Below are 14,751 nucleotides of genomic sequence, written 5' to 3' on the forward strand. Positions count from 1 at the left end.
CTTTTGAAAGTTAGCGGCCAAGCCAGGCACAGTGGTGCACTCCTGTATTCCCAGTACTTCAGAGGTTGAGACAGGAGGATCGAAGGTTTGAGGCCAGCTTTAGCAACTTGACAAGACCCTCGGCAATTTAGTGAGACCCTGTTTCCAAATAAAAAATGCTGGCTAGGGTGTAGCTTGAAGTAGAATGCCCTGAATTCAAAAGGAAAAAAAAATGAAAGAAAGAAGGAAGGAAAGAAAGGAAAGTTAGCCACTGATGGAGCACTGAGGCCTGGGGTGAGGGACAGGGCAGGCCCCGAGGCTGCTAAGGGGAAGGTCCTCACCAGTGCCAACAGTACCTTCCTGCAGCCACACACACACACCCTCTGGCTACACCTTGAGCCTGCTGCTGACAGCCCTACAGGATTGTGGCTTTAGTGGCAGCAGCCATGCAGGGGCGCAGGGCCTGCAGGGTGTGGCTCCCCCGTGCCCACCACTAAACTCTGCCACGGCCTTCTCAGCCATAGACCGGTGGAGGGAGCTGCCTGGTGGGCTGTGACCCCACCTCCCCGTGCCCTTTAGGTGGCTCCCCTTGAGACCCACTTGGTTCCCCATCCTTTCCAAGGATGGACCCCAGTCCACGACTCGTGTCTACACTTGGATGGCCTTTCCCTGTACCTGGTCTCAGTTTCTTCACTTGGGTAGGAGGGCGGTGTGTGGCCCCGGCTGATGGAATTGCCTCTTCTCCCCTCCCCTCTGCAGGGGGCTCCTGAGAGTGTGATTGAGCGTTGCAGCTCAGTCCGCGTGGGGAGCCACACAACACCCCTGAACGCCACTTCCAGGGAGCAGATCCTGGCAAAGGTCCGGGACTGGGGCTCAGGCTCAGACACACTGCGCTGCCTGGCACTGGCCACCCGGGATGCGCCCCCGAGGAAGGAGGATATGCAGCTGGATGACAGCAGCAAGTTTGTGCAGTACGAGGTGGGTGCCAGGAGCTCCTTGTTCCCCTGTGGCTGCTGGGCAGGTCGCAGGTCAAAACAGGCTCAGGCCCCTCTCACCTCTGCCCCTCCCTGCAGACAGACCTGACCTTCGTGGGCTGTGTGGGCATGTTGGACCCACCGAGGCCTGAGGTCGCCGCCTGCATCACCCGCTGCCACCGTGCGGGCATTCGCGTGGTCATGATCACTGGGGACAACAAGGGTACGGCCGTGGCCATCTGCCGCCGGCTTGGCATCTTTGAGGAAGCAGAGGATGTGGCAGGCAAGGCCTACACGGGCCGTGAATTTGATGACCTCAGCCCTGAGCAGCAGCGCCATGCCTGCCGTACTGCCCGCTGCTTTGCCCGAGTGGAGCCTGCACACAAGTCCCGTATTGTGGAATACCTGCAGTCCTTCAATGAGGTCACGGCCATGGTGAGCTTATGACCTGAGCCAGGGAACAAGTTGGACTCCATCACAGCTGAAACCTGGCTCTTAATCTGACCTTTGACCTCCATGCCAACTTGGTCCCTCACCTCAACCAGCATCATTTTTTGCTACCTCTGAGCCCCACCCCAGTCCCTTCAACTCTATCTTAATTTCATTATTTGGGTGGTACTGGGGATCAAACACTCTGAACTACACCTCCAGCCCTATTTTTATTCTTTGTTTTGAAACAGGGTCTCACTGAGTGGCAAAGGGGCCTCACTAAATAGCTGAGGCTGGCCATGAACCTGGATTCTCCTGTCCCAGCCTCCCAAATGCTGGGATTACAGGCATGTGCCAGCACGCCCAGCACTTATTTTTAATATTTTATTTTGAAACAGGGTCTTGCTAAGTTGCTGAGGCTGGCCCCAAACCTGAAATACCCCGTCTCAATCTCCCAACTACTGGAATTATAGGCATGTGCCACCATACCTGCTATGACGTCCAGTCTTGACCTGGACCCAGAATTAATCCCTGACATTCACTTTGACCCCACATTCCATGAAAGAGTTTTATGTTGACCTCAACTTTGACCTGGCCTCCCATCTTGACCTTGGCTGCAGCTTCCAGCTCCAGACCTGATTCTTTTTTTTTGGGGGGGGGTTGTCTGGGGATGGAACCCAGGAGCATTTTACCTCCAAGCTACACCTCCTGCCTTATTTTTTTATTCTTTATTTTGAAACAGGGTCTCACTGAGTTGCAGAGGGCCTCACTAAGTAGCTGAGGCTGTCTGCAAACAAGGATCCTCCTGTCTCAGCCTCACGAATGCTGGGATTACAAGTGTGCGCCACCACGCCCGGCTCAGACTTGATTCTGATACCACGCCTAATTTGGGCAGTAACGTTGATTTGGTTACTGACTTTGAATTGACCTCTACTTTCATCAGTTTTTTAATCTCGAGGAGTCTAGTATTGAGTCTGACCTTCACTTTGACCCCAACCTTGGCCTGACTCCTACACTGTCTGGCCCTGACCAAGGCCACTGCCTTGACCTCATCTCTAAACCAGCCTCAGTTCCCTGTCCACCCTGGAGCCAACCTGAGCTTCATGCTGCGCATGCCTGTCACCCTTCTCATCTTCTCCGAGCCGCACCCATCTTCTCCCCAGCTTTGCACTGTCTCCACCCCTGTCTTCTCGTTGGCCTCATCCTTAGCCTGATTCTCAAAGTTTATTCTCGAGGCTGTCATTGTTCTGAGCAGCTCTCTGCTCCCTGGGAGACGTCCCCCAAGACTGGGTGTGGACAAAGTGAGAGAGACATGGGGAGATGGAAGGGAAGTTTCCCAGATCTGACCCTGCCCGCCCTGGCCCACAGACTGGCGACGGCGTGAATGACGCACCCGCCTTGAAGAAAGCAGAGATCGGCATCGCCATGGGCTCCGGCACGGCCGTGGCCAAGTCGGCAGCAGAGATGGTGCTGTCAGATGACAACTTCGCCTCCATTGTGGCTGCGGTGGAGGAGGGCCGGGCCATCTACAGCAACATGAAGCAGTTCATCCGCTACCTCATTTCCTCCAATGTGGGCGAGGTCGTCTGGTGAGGCTCTGCGTCCTTGTCCCGCTCCTCTGGACTCCTGTGTTCCTGAGACACAGGGTCCTGTTTCAGGACATTATTCCCAGAAGCATGTGCCCTAGTCCCCAAAGAAGTGCAGGAGCATCCCCACCTTCCTCCCCACCTCCAGACCCTGAATGAGGGGGCCAGCCCCACCTTCAGGCAGCGGTGTGTCCATGCGCGCACACGCATCAGAGTTCATGTGCCTGCGTGAGGCTGTGCGTCTGTGTTCCTGTGTGTGAGCTCGTATGCATCTTTGGGGGTAAATACAAGCGGCATGAGCTGGAGGTGCACCTGTCATGTGTGACCCACCCTCATCCGTGTCCCACCTCGTCACCCCACACTCCATCTCCTCCCAACTTATATTCCCATGTGAGAGCTATGTGGGAAGTGGTGAGCACATGTTTGCTGGACACATGTGGAGTCTGCATCTCCGCACACTGGGATAAGGAAGTAGGTGTGTGCTTGTGTTTGAGAGAGTGTGTGGCAGGTACTGGGTTTTTGCACATATCTGATGGCTGTGCATCACTGTGTGTGTGGGAGCACATGTGTGTATTTGGCCTCTCCTGGGCCTAAGGAGCAGATATGTTGCTGGGCATGATGGACCATGGATGTAATCCCAGTACTTTGAGGCTGAGGCTGAGGCAGGAGGATTGCAAGTTCAAGGTCAGGCTGGACAACTTAATAAGATTCTATTTTTTAAAAAGTAGGACTAGGGTAGAGCACCCCTGGGTTCAGTCTGTAGTACCAGAAAGGGGGGGGGGGAGAGGAAAAGAATATGCATGAATGAGAATGAGAAAAGACCTTAAGACGTGTGTAGGGTCCGGAGCTGGGCCTGGGGGAGGCAGTGCTGTGTCACATGTCAGAACCAGCAGGGGAAGAGGGCTGCCAAGGAGATGGTGGTGGCCCCAGCTGAGCTGGAACAGAGGCCAGGCCCTCTGTCTGGTGGAGGCTGGCCTGCTGGGGCTAGAGCCCATCACTCTGGTTCTAGCATCTTCCTCACAGCAATTCTGGGCCTGCCCGAAGCCCTGATCCCTGTGCAGCTGCTCTGGGTGAACTTGGTGACAGATGGCCTACCTGCCACAGCCCTGGGCTTCAACCCGCCAGACCTGGACATCATGGAGAAGCTGCCCCGGAATCCTCGTGAGGCCCTCATCAGTGGCTGGCTCTTTTTCCGCTATCTGGCTATTGGAGGTATGCAGGGCTCCAGATGTCGGTGGGCTTCCTAGGAGCCCATACCAGTTAGACTTACAAACTGCAGTTGGTGCAGTTCATCCAGCTCATGCCAAAAGCAACTGGGGGCTCTTGTAACTCACAAATCTAGAACATTCATCAGATATGTTAGATCCAGGCCTCAGACTGTATCACTTATATATTGGTTCAGCCGGCAAGTATCCCTCAGGGTGGCAGAATGGCTGCTGCAGCTCCAGCCCGCATGCTCACCTTATTTACCCCAAGTTCAACAGAAGAGAGAGCCTTTTATGATAAAAGTCTCAAGCCTACTCTCATTGAGTCACCTGTTCACCTCCCAGCCAGTCACTGTGATCAAGGGGCAGAGGCTGATTGCAGGTCGGGGCCCACCACTGTCACCGAGTATGTGTCTGCGCGGCTTAGTGAGAGAGGGCGGTTCCCTGATGGAGGTTGAGGGGATGTGGATGCCTGAGCACCACAAACTCCACGACAGCCAGTCTCCTCCCTCCTGCAGTGTACGTGGGCCTGGCCACAGTGGCTGCTGCCACCTGGTGGTTCCTGTACGATGCTGAGGGACCTCACATCACCTTCTACCAGCTGGTGAGCAATTGGCCAGGGAGGCTGTTGGGTAGACCCCAGGCAGAACTTACAGCTTGGGTTGAGATGGAAGTTCCATGGGAGAGGGGTCCAGCACCCAGGGCAGCCCACTCTCGCCTTCCACCTAAGGAGCCTGGAAACCCAGAAACCCCGGGGAGACCCTGCTGTGTCTCCCCAGCTGTTGGGGGTGGGGGTAGGAGGTATAATTGCCTGGCAGGAAGGAGCGTGCCAGGCTTTCCTCCTCTGATAACATATTTCTCAGGGATGGAACCCACTGATTTCAAAGTCCCCTGCTGTCTGTCCTCTGTCCACACAGCAAAACACATCTCTGCATCTTTGCTGAGTAGATTTCTGGTTGACAATGGAGAGCTGTGAGGTCTCAGGGGTTTCTTGGTGAGCAAGAGGTGACCCAGTTGCTGGCAGCCAGCAGCCCTCAGCCTTTGGGGCGGTCCCCCTGGCAACAGCGCAGAGCATAGGCCCAGGCCCTGGTCCCCAGAGCTGGCAGCCTTCTCGGTCCTGCTCACGGCCTGGGCTCCGTCAGCCTTGGTACTTCTGCCCTTTGGGCTCCTGTGGGAGTGAGAGCTGGAGTAGGGGATGTGCCATCTCCCTCCAGCCCTCTGTTACCATCCTTTAGACTAAGCACCCCAAATCTCCAGGACCCCCTCTCTTCTGAGCCCAGCCCCATACATCCAGCTGGCCTCACCTTCCTCCATGCCCCTCAGGCATATTGCCCCCAAAGGCCTGAGCCACCACTCACCCATCCCTCTCCTCTGCCACCTCCACTTCTACTGGCTGCCTGGTTCCCTAGATCAACACCTGAGAGCCGTGCTGACCCCCTGCACTCAGCGCCCCTCAGCCTAACACCACTGTCTTCACGGCTGTGAGGCCACCCACTTTTTACTTAGCCGCTTGATCAGACCTGACTGTTAAGTACTCACTGTGCACTGAGGTACTAAGTCCCCTGGCGGAAGGCCAGAAAAATGGGCCATCGTGTCCAGGGTGGGAAGTGCTTCAGCAGAGGAAACGGTGGCTAGAAGACTCAAGGTTAGACCTGGGGTAGAACTTTTAGCTCAAGTTGGTGAATTTCAAAAGAGGGAGTCAAAACCCTCTTTTGGGTTTCTGGAGGAAGTTTCTCCAGGGTTTCTGGAGGAAGCTGCCCAGAGCCTGCAGGGTGGTTAGGAGCCAGGGGGCTGGGCCCTCAGCAGCTCAGCAAGACCTTGTTTCAAAGTAAAACTAAAAAGGGCAGGGAAGCAGGGCGTGGTGGCCCATGCTTGTAATCCCAGCATTTGGGAGACTGAGACAGGAGGATCACGGTTCATGGGCAGCCTCAGCTACTTAGACCCTTTGCAACTCAGTGAGACCCTATTTCAAAATAAAAAATAGGGCTGGGAGTGTAGCTAGAAGATAGAATGCCCCTGGGTTCCATTCCCAGTATTCCCCTCCCCACCAAACCTAGCTAAACCTTGGCATAATTTCCTTTCCTGCAGTGGGAGGAGAGGGAGGTGTACGGAGCTGCTGTACCTGCTGCACTTACACAGTGGGCTGATAGCCTGTCATCTCACAGGTTTCTCTTGCAGGGTCATTTTTAGCCCCAATTCTCCTTGAAAAATCTCTGTTTAGTTGGGTGTGGTGGCGCACACTTGTAATTCCAGTACTTGGGAGGCTGAGACAGGAGGATCTGGGTTCGTGGTCAGCCTCAGCTGCTTAGTGAAACCCTCTGTGACTTTTTGAGACCCTGTTTCAAAATAAAGAATAAAAAATAGGGCTGGGGTATAGCTCGGAGATAGAATGCCCTTGGGTTCCATCCCCAGCACCACCACCAAAAAAAAAAAAAAAAAAAAAAAATCTGTTTCCAGTTGTGGTGGTGCACACTTGTAATCCTAATATTTGGGAGGCTGAAACAGGAGGATAGCAGGTTTATGGCCAGCCTCAGCTACTTAGTGAAGCCCTCTGCAGCCTAGGGAGACCCTTTTTCAAAACAGATAATAAATAAAAAGGACTGAGAGTGTAGCTTGGAGGTAGAATGTCTCTGGGTTTATTTTCTAGTACCGCAAAAGGAAAAAAAAAAAATCTCTGTGACAGGGTACAGGGACTCACACCTGTGATCCTAGTACTTGGAAGCTGTGTCAGGTGGATTTCAGGTTCAAGGCCAGATTCAGCAATTTAGTGAGGTCCTCAGCAACTCAGTGAGAGTTTGTTTTAAAACCAAAAATAAAAGCTGTGTGTGGTGACACATGCTTGTAATCCCAGCATTTGGGAGGCTGAGACAGGAAGATCGCGGTTCTCGGACAGCCTCAGCTACTACTTAGTGAGGCCTTTTGCAACTCAGTGGGACCCTGTTTCAAAATAAAGAATAAAGGCTGGGCATGCTTGTAATCCCAGCATTCGGGAGGCTGAGACCAGAGGATCGCAGTTCACAGACAGCCTCAGCTACTTAGTGAGGCCCTTTGCAACTCAGTGAGACCCTGTTTCTAAATAAAGAATAAAAAATAGGACAGGAGGTGTAACTTGGAGGTCGAATGCCCCTGGGTTCCATCTCTAGACCCGCAAAAAATAAATAAATAAATAAATAAATAATTTAAAATAGGGCTAGGGGTGTAGCTCAGAGGTAGAATGCCCCTGGGTTCCACCCTCATTACTGCTATTAATAAATAAATAAATAAACAAACAAACAAGCAGAGGTTAGGCATGGTGGTATACACCTATAATTCCAGTACTTAGGAGGCTGAGACAGGAGAATCACAGCTTCAAGGACAGCCTTAGTAATGTGGCAAGACTCTATTTCAAAGCAAAAATATAAAGGAGTCTACATGTTGAGATTAGACTCTCAAGTGTAGATTGTTTAGTAAACCAAGCTGATGGACAGCTATGAACATGGAAGAGAATGAGACAGAAGTTCTCCCAAAGGTTTTCAGTTCAGCATCTCATCACAGTAGATTGTAGGAAAACTGCCTGGGTAAAAGGGGGTGGGGTCAGAGCACGTGCTCATGTCAAAAGCAAACCGTGGATCTGGTAGAGCTTTTTTTTTTTTCTTTTTTGCGGGTCTGGGGATGGAACCCAGGGATATTCAACCTCTGAGCTACACCTCCTGCCCTATTATTTATTCTTTATTTTGAAACATGGTCTTACTGAGTTGCAAAAGGCCTCACTAAGTAGCTGAGTCTGTTGTCGAACCGGGATCCTGGTCTCAGTCTCCCGAATGCTGGGATTACAAGCGTGCACCACCACGCCCGCCCAGCGAGTAGAGCTCTTTTTTTTTTTTTTTTTTTTTTTTGGTGGTACTGGGGTTCCTGGAAGCCCTTCTACCTCTGGGCTACACTCCAAGACCTATTTTTTTATTTGGAAACAGGGTCTCTTAAGCCAGCGCGGCTGGCTTCAAACCTGCGCAATCCTCCTGTCTCTGCCTCCCAAGCGTGGGGATTACAAGCGTGCGCCACCACGCCTGGCGATTAGAGCTCATTTTTAATGGCAGAATTGTTGTAAAGGAATGGGCTCCCAAGTACTGGGGTTACAGGAATGTGCCGTCATGTCTGGCTAGGAATGGAATTTTCTTCCTGTCTGTCTTCCTTTCTTTCCCTCCTTCTCCCTCCCTCCTCTTTCTTCTTTCTCTTTCTTTCCTTTCCTTCCCCCTCCCTCTCCCCTCTTTCTTTCTCTCCCCTTTCTTCCTTCTTTCCCCCCCTCCCTCCTCCTCCCTCCCTCCTTTCCTTCCTTCCTTTTTTCTTTTCTTTCTTTCTTGGGATTGACCCCAGGAACATTCCAACTCTAAGCTACACTCCTGGCCCTATATATTTTTATTTTGAAACAGGATCTCACTAAATTGTGGAGGCCTCACTAAGTTGCTGAAACTGTCCTCAAGCCTGGGATCCTTCTCTCTCAGCCTCCCAGGTACTGAGATTCCACTATGCCCCCAAGCCCGGCCCCAGGCAGCGTCTCCCCGAGTGCTCAGTGCAGCCCCTCTGGCCCTGATATGGATGGCACCCCTCTTGGGCTCCCTGGGCCCACCCCTTGGCAGGGCTCTGCCTGCTGCTTTTCCTGCGGGTGGCCATTCCCTCTCTCACTCACCACCCACCATACCCACAGAGGAACTTCCTAAAGTGCTCTGAAGATAACCCCCTCTTTGCCGGCATCGACTGTGAGGTCTTCGAGTCCCACTTCCCTACCACCATGGCCTTGTCTGTGCTCGTGACCATTGAAATGTGCAACGCTCTCAACAGGTAGGCTGGGGGCCTGCGGGGTCCAGGATTGGCGTCCAAGGGCCAAAGGGGACCAGCATTGGGGTGTGAGGGCCAGAGGAATCTAGGATTTGGAACCTAGGGCCAGAGGGGTCCACCATTGGGGTCTGAGGACCAGAAGGAGCCAGCATTAGGAACTGAGTGTCAGAAAGGTCTAGGATTGGCATCCAGGGGCCAGAGGGTCCAGTGTTAGGGCCTGAGGGAAAGAGGGGTCCAGAATCAGGGTCCCAGGATCAGAAGAGTCCAGCATTGGTGTGCAAAGGTCATAAAAGTAGAGGATTGGGGTCAGGAGGTCAGGGGTCTGGAACTGGGGTCCAGGGGTCAGATAGGTCTGGATTTGAGATCTAATTGTCAGAGATGCCCAGAAGGAGTTTCCAGAGTCAGATTCAGCATCGAGGGGACAAAGGAAGCCAACACTGGGCTCTGAAAAGATGGACCAGGATTGGGCCTGAAGGACAGAGAAAGGGAGTCCAGGCTCCAGGATAGGACAGGCCGGAGGCCGAGCTTGCAGGGGTGACTCATCCAGCTCTGCAGCGCAGTGGCAGAGGTGCAGAGGTGATACACACAGCAGGCCCCGGCCTGAGCGAGCTCCTGTGCCCTTGGCAGTGTCTCAGAGAACCAGTCATTGCTGCGGATGCCGCCCTGGCTGAACCCCTGGTTGCTGGCTGCCGTGGCCGTGTCTATGGCCCTGCACTTCCTCATCCTGCTGGTGCCACCCCTGCCTGTGAGCTGCCTCTTTCCCTCCCTCAGTCCTTAGGGGACCTGGGTGGGCCTTGCTGTAGAAGCTGCTTCGAGGGCAGGGAGGTGGGAGGTCTGGCTGGCTCCTGTCCTCCAGATGTGTCCCCACCTTAGGAGCCCCCTGACTTGGGGACAGAACAGGTGGAGACCCTTGCTGAGAGGAGCGTGCAGCCTGGGGTGGGGACAGCCTCAAGCCTTTCCCAGCCCATACTCCCTCCACTCCCCCCACAGGATGGGTGGGATTCATTCCTGTGGGTTTCGGGGTGGGGGTGGACTTCTGCCAGAGGAAACCCAGTGGACAAAGATCTGGAGATGGGATGTCAAGGAAGATCTTGAAGCCGAGCATGGTGGCACATACCTTTAATCTCAGGATTTGGGAGGCTGAGATAGGAGGTTGCAGGTTGTAGGACAGCCTCAGCAAGTAGTGAGATTCTTATCAACCTAGTGAGACACACACACACATACACACACACACACGCACGCACACACACGCACACACACGCACATACACGCACACACTGCTTATGGAAGCCAGAAATGCTGCTACATACCTGTAATCCCAGTACTTAGGAGCTTGAGACAGGTTAGAGGACAGCCTCAGCAACTCAGTGAGACCCTGTTTTAGAATTAAAACTAAAACAGAGCCAGGTATGGTGGCGCACGCTTGTAATCCCAGCATTCGGGAGGCTGAGACTGGAGGATCGCTGTTCCCAGACAGTCTCAGCTACTTAGTGAGGCCCTCCACAACTCAGTGAGACCCTGTTTCAAAATAAAGAATAAAAACTAGGGCTGGGGGTGTAGCTCAGAGGTTGAATGCCCCTGGGTTCCACCCCCAGACCTACAAAATAAATAAATAAAACATTACTGGGTGTATCTCAAAGACAGAATGCTCCTGGGTTTAATCCCCAATCAATAACCCCCCCCCAAAAAAAAAAGTGCTGGCAGAGTCCATTGGAGTCCAGGTGGCAGAAGCGGGGCACTGGGGCCCAGGCTGGCCTTCCAACCAGACCCCTTCTCTCTGCCAGCTCATCTTCCAGGTGACCCCACTGAGTGGGCACCAGTGGGTGGTGGTGCTCCAGATTTCTCTGCCTGTCATCCTGCTGGATGAGGCCCTCAAGTACCTGTCCCGGAATCACGTGGAGGGTGAGTGATCCTCCGCCCTGCTGTCTGCAGCCTGCCTCTGCTGCTGAGCTGTGAAGGCCACCAGGGCCTAGTGGCCTTGGGTGGTCCTGCTCCAGCCCCCTCAACACATGCTCTTGAGTCATGAATTGAAAGACATGGAAGGGCTCTGGTGGCTGTGATCCCAGCTGGCTCGCGGGCCATGCTGCCATGCTTCCCCCACTTGCCGCCATCCTACATGGCCAGGGCTTGTGTTTGCTCTGGCCTTGGCCCTGACCTCTCCACCTGTCCATCCAGGCCTGGCGGGGGCAGCCGCTGACCACCTCCTGAACCCTAGAACACACCTGGTTGGCCTCTCCGGTGTCACCTTGGGGTGGTACACGGGGAGAGTCTATCTTAACCAGGAGGGGAGGACGGAGGCAGGGCTCAGGCAGGGAGGGCCATGCACAGGAGCAGGCTGGGCTGGGCCAGGAAGTGGCTGAGGCTTGCTTTGGGCAGCTGGGCCTTTGGGGGCTACTTCTGGCAGGAATGTGTCCCAGTCACAGAGCAGTGGGGGAAGCTATAAATATATCACATGCTTGTCATTCCATAGGGCTCAAGGCAATCAATTGGCTTCCATCTCCCATGCTGACCAGCCCTGCTGGGTGCTGCAAATAATTACTCTCCTCCCCCTCCTCCCTGCCCTCTTTTCTTTATTCCTCCAGTACTGGGATTGAACCCAGGAATGCTCTGCCACTAAGTTACACCCCCAGTCCCCAGGGTCTTGCTAAGTTGCTGAGGCTGAGCTTGAACCTGCCATCCTCCTGTCTCAGTCTCCCAAGTACTAGAATAACAGGTGTGTACCACTGTGACTGGCTTGTCTTTTTTTTTTTTTTTTTTTTTTTTTTTTTTTTGCGGTACTGGGGATGGAACCTAAGGGGCATTAAACTTTCAAGCTACATCCCCAGCCCTATTTTTTTTAATTCTTTTTGTGTGTGTGTGTGTGGTACTATGGGTGGAACCCAGGGGCTTTTCTACCTCTGGGCTATACTCCCAGACCTATTTTATACTTTATTTGAAAACAGGGTCTCACTAAGTTGCTGAGAGCCTCACTAAGTAGCTGAGGCTGGCTTCAAACCTGAGCAATCCTCCTGTCTCAGCCTCCCAAGCGTTGGGATTTCAAGCATGTGCCACCACACCAGGATTTATTCCTTATTTATTTATTTATTTATTTATTTATTTATTTATTTATTTGTGTGAGGGTCTGGGGATGGAACCCAGGGGCATTCTACCTCTGAGCTACACCTCCAGCCCTATTTTTGTTCTTTATTTTGAAACAGGGCCTCACTAAGTTGCAAAGGGCCTCACTAAGTAACTGAGGCTGTCTGTGAACCACAATCCTCCTGTCTCAGCCTCCCGGATGCTGGGATTACAAACATGTGCCACCACGCCTGGCTTTATTTCCTATTTTGAAACGGGGTCTCACAGAGTTGCAGAGGGCCTCACTAAGTAGCTGAGACTGTCCACGAATTGCAATCCTCCTATCTCAGCCTCCCAAATGCTGGGATTACAAGCGTACGCCACCATGCCTGGGTTGTCTTAACTTTTTGTGTCACCATGCCAAACCTAATTTATTTGTTAAAAGGGCTGGGGCAGCTAGGTGTGGTGGCACACACCTATAATCCCAGTTCTTGGGAGGCTGAGACAGGAGGATGGCATGTTAGAGGCCAGCCTAGGCAATTTAGTGAGGACTGTTTCAAAAAAAAAAAGTTTTTAAAGGGGTGGAGGTGTTGGTTGGAGATACAATGTCTCTGGATTCAATCCCCAGTACCAAAATAACAAAAAAACAGAGGGCTCATGTTTGGGTTTTAGCTTAATGGTAGAGTATGAGCTTTGCATGCCCTGGATTCCATCCCCAGCACTGCAAACAAACCAAAAAACTAGGGAGTGTGGTGGTGCATGCCTGTGATCCCAATACTTGAGAGGCTGAGACAGGAGGCTCATGGGTTTGAGGTCAGTCTCAGCAATTTAGCAGGACACTGTTTCAAAATAAAATATAAAAAGTGCTGGGCGTGGTGGCACACGCTTGTAATCCCAGCGCTTAGGAGGCAGAGACAGGAGGATCGCACAGGTTCGAAGCCAGCCGCACTGGCTTAAGAGACCCAGTTTCCAAATAAAAATATAAAAATAGGTCTGTGAGTGTGGCCCAGAGGTAGAAGGGCTTCCAGGAACCCCAGTACCACCAAAAAAATTTATATATATATATATGTATATGAGCCGGGCATGGTAGTGCACACTTGTAATCTCAGCATTCAGGATGCTGAGACTGGAGGATTACCGTTCGCAGACAACCTCAGCTACTTAGTGAGGCCCTCTGCAATTTAGTGAGACCCTGTTTCAAAAGAAAGAATAAAAAATAGAGCAAGGGGTATAGCTCGAAGATCAAATAACCCTGGGTTCCATCCCCAGACCTGCATAAATAAATAAATATAAAAAATAAAAATAAAATAAAAAGGGCTAGGGATGTGGCTTGGAGGCAGCATGCCCCTGAATTCAATTTCCAGTACCCAAAACAAACAAAATAAAATTTATTTATTGTGTGTTGTGTGTGTGTGTGTGTGTGTGTGTGTGTGTGTGTGTGTGTGTGGAACTGGGGTCCCTGGAAGCCCTTCTACCTCTGGGCTACACTCCCAGACCTATTTTACATTTTTAAATTTGGAAACAGGGTCTCTTAAGCCAGCGAGACTGTCTCCAAACCAGCGTGATCCTCCTGTCTCCACCTCCCAAGCATGGGGATTACAAGCGTGCGCCACCATGCCCGGCATTAGACCTATTTTTTTTATACTTTATTTGAAACAGGGTCTCACTAAGTTGCTGAGAGCCTCACTATGTAGCTGAGGCTGGCTTCGAACCTGTGCCATCCTCCTGTCTCAGCCTCCCAAGCGCTGGGATTACAAGTGTGCGCCACCACGCCCGGCTCAAAATAAAATTTAAAAAGGCCCAAATGCGCCAGTGTCTCTGGAGGAGCTGGCCACCACAGATCTGTCCAGGGAGTGACCAGACTCATGTAGAGCCCCCGAGAGGGCAGAGGTGGGTGCTGAGGACCTGCTGCAGCCCCTGGGTGGGGTTGAGGGAGCTGGACTGGACCATTCTGCCTTCCAGCATTGTTCTTGCTGGCTTAACTTCTGTGGACACCCAGGGAGGTGCCGAAGAGGAAATGGGTCTCACCCGAGACTCCCCACAAGGCCCCAAGGCCTCCCAGCTCTGCCAAAGCACAGGTGTGCCCTCCCAGAAAATCTCTGACCAACCCTGGCTGTACCGACTCACCTGCAGAACCAGGGATGTGGGAAGCTTGGGTCACTCCTTGTTCTTCCTCAAAGAGACTTCCCTAGTGGCCATGATTGCCAGGGAGTTTGGGAAGTTTTCTTGGTAAAATTTAGAAATGAGAAAAGTCGGCTGTGGATAACATTCTCGGCCAATGGGTTAAAACCTGTCTCGGATGCCATTCAGTGCCACCCAGTGCTGGCTGCTAGGCAGGATTCCTGGTTCTGGCAGGAAGAGTAAGCGTAGCAGGATGGGGAAGATCAGAAGGGCTAGGAGGGGGCACTTTCTGCCAGGCTTGGTTTAGGGGTGGTATCTAGACGATTTGGGCTTAAAGCAGAAATTTGAAAGGACCAGAATGAACCTGGAAGGGAAGTGGCTAGGCCTGTCTCTGTTAGAAATAAATTTCTGGCCAGGCGTGGTAGTGGCGCATGCTTGTAATCCCAGCATTTGGGAGGCTGAGACAGTAGGATCCTCGTGGACAGCCTCAGCTACTTAGTGGGGCCCTCTGCAACTTAGTGAGACCCCGTTTCAAAATAAAGAATAAAAAATAGGGCTGAGGATGTAGCTCAGAGCTCGAATGCCCCT

The 14,751-nt window shown here is 52.5% G+C and overlaps 1 protein-coding gene across 1 annotated transcript in view; it reads left to right on the forward strand.

Annotated features, from left to right (window-relative positions):
- Window positions 1–14,751, forward strand: part of ATP2A3 (ATPase sarcoplasmic/endoplasmic reticulum Ca2+ transporting 3) — a gene marked incomplete at both ends in the record, with an annotated part of 45,001 nt that overhangs the window by 21,014 nt on the left and 9,236 nt on the right. Inside the window, 9 exons of the mRNA XM_080713976.1 lie at window positions 739–957; window positions 1,053–1,388; window positions 2,751–2,971; window positions 3,978–4,180; window positions 4,692–4,777; window positions 8,855–8,988; window positions 9,613–9,730; window positions 10,770–10,887; window positions 11,161–11,223. Of these exons, the coding sequence (XP_080570102.1) occupies window positions 739–957; window positions 1,053–1,388; window positions 2,751–2,971; window positions 3,978–4,180; window positions 4,692–4,777; window positions 8,855–8,988; window positions 9,613–9,730; window positions 10,770–10,887; window positions 11,161–11,223 (1,498 nt within the window). The remainder of the gene's footprint in view (window positions 1–738; window positions 958–1,052; window positions 1,389–2,750; window positions 2,972–3,977; window positions 4,181–4,691; window positions 4,778–8,854; window positions 8,989–9,612; window positions 9,731–10,769; window positions 10,888–11,160; window positions 11,224–14,751) is intronic.

Source organism: Muscardinus avellanarius (genome assembly GCF_963383645.1).
Source record: "Muscardinus avellanarius genome assembly, chromosome: 16".
NCBI classification, from domain to species: Eukaryota; Metazoa; Chordata; class Mammalia; order Rodentia; family Gliridae; genus Muscardinus; species Muscardinus avellanarius.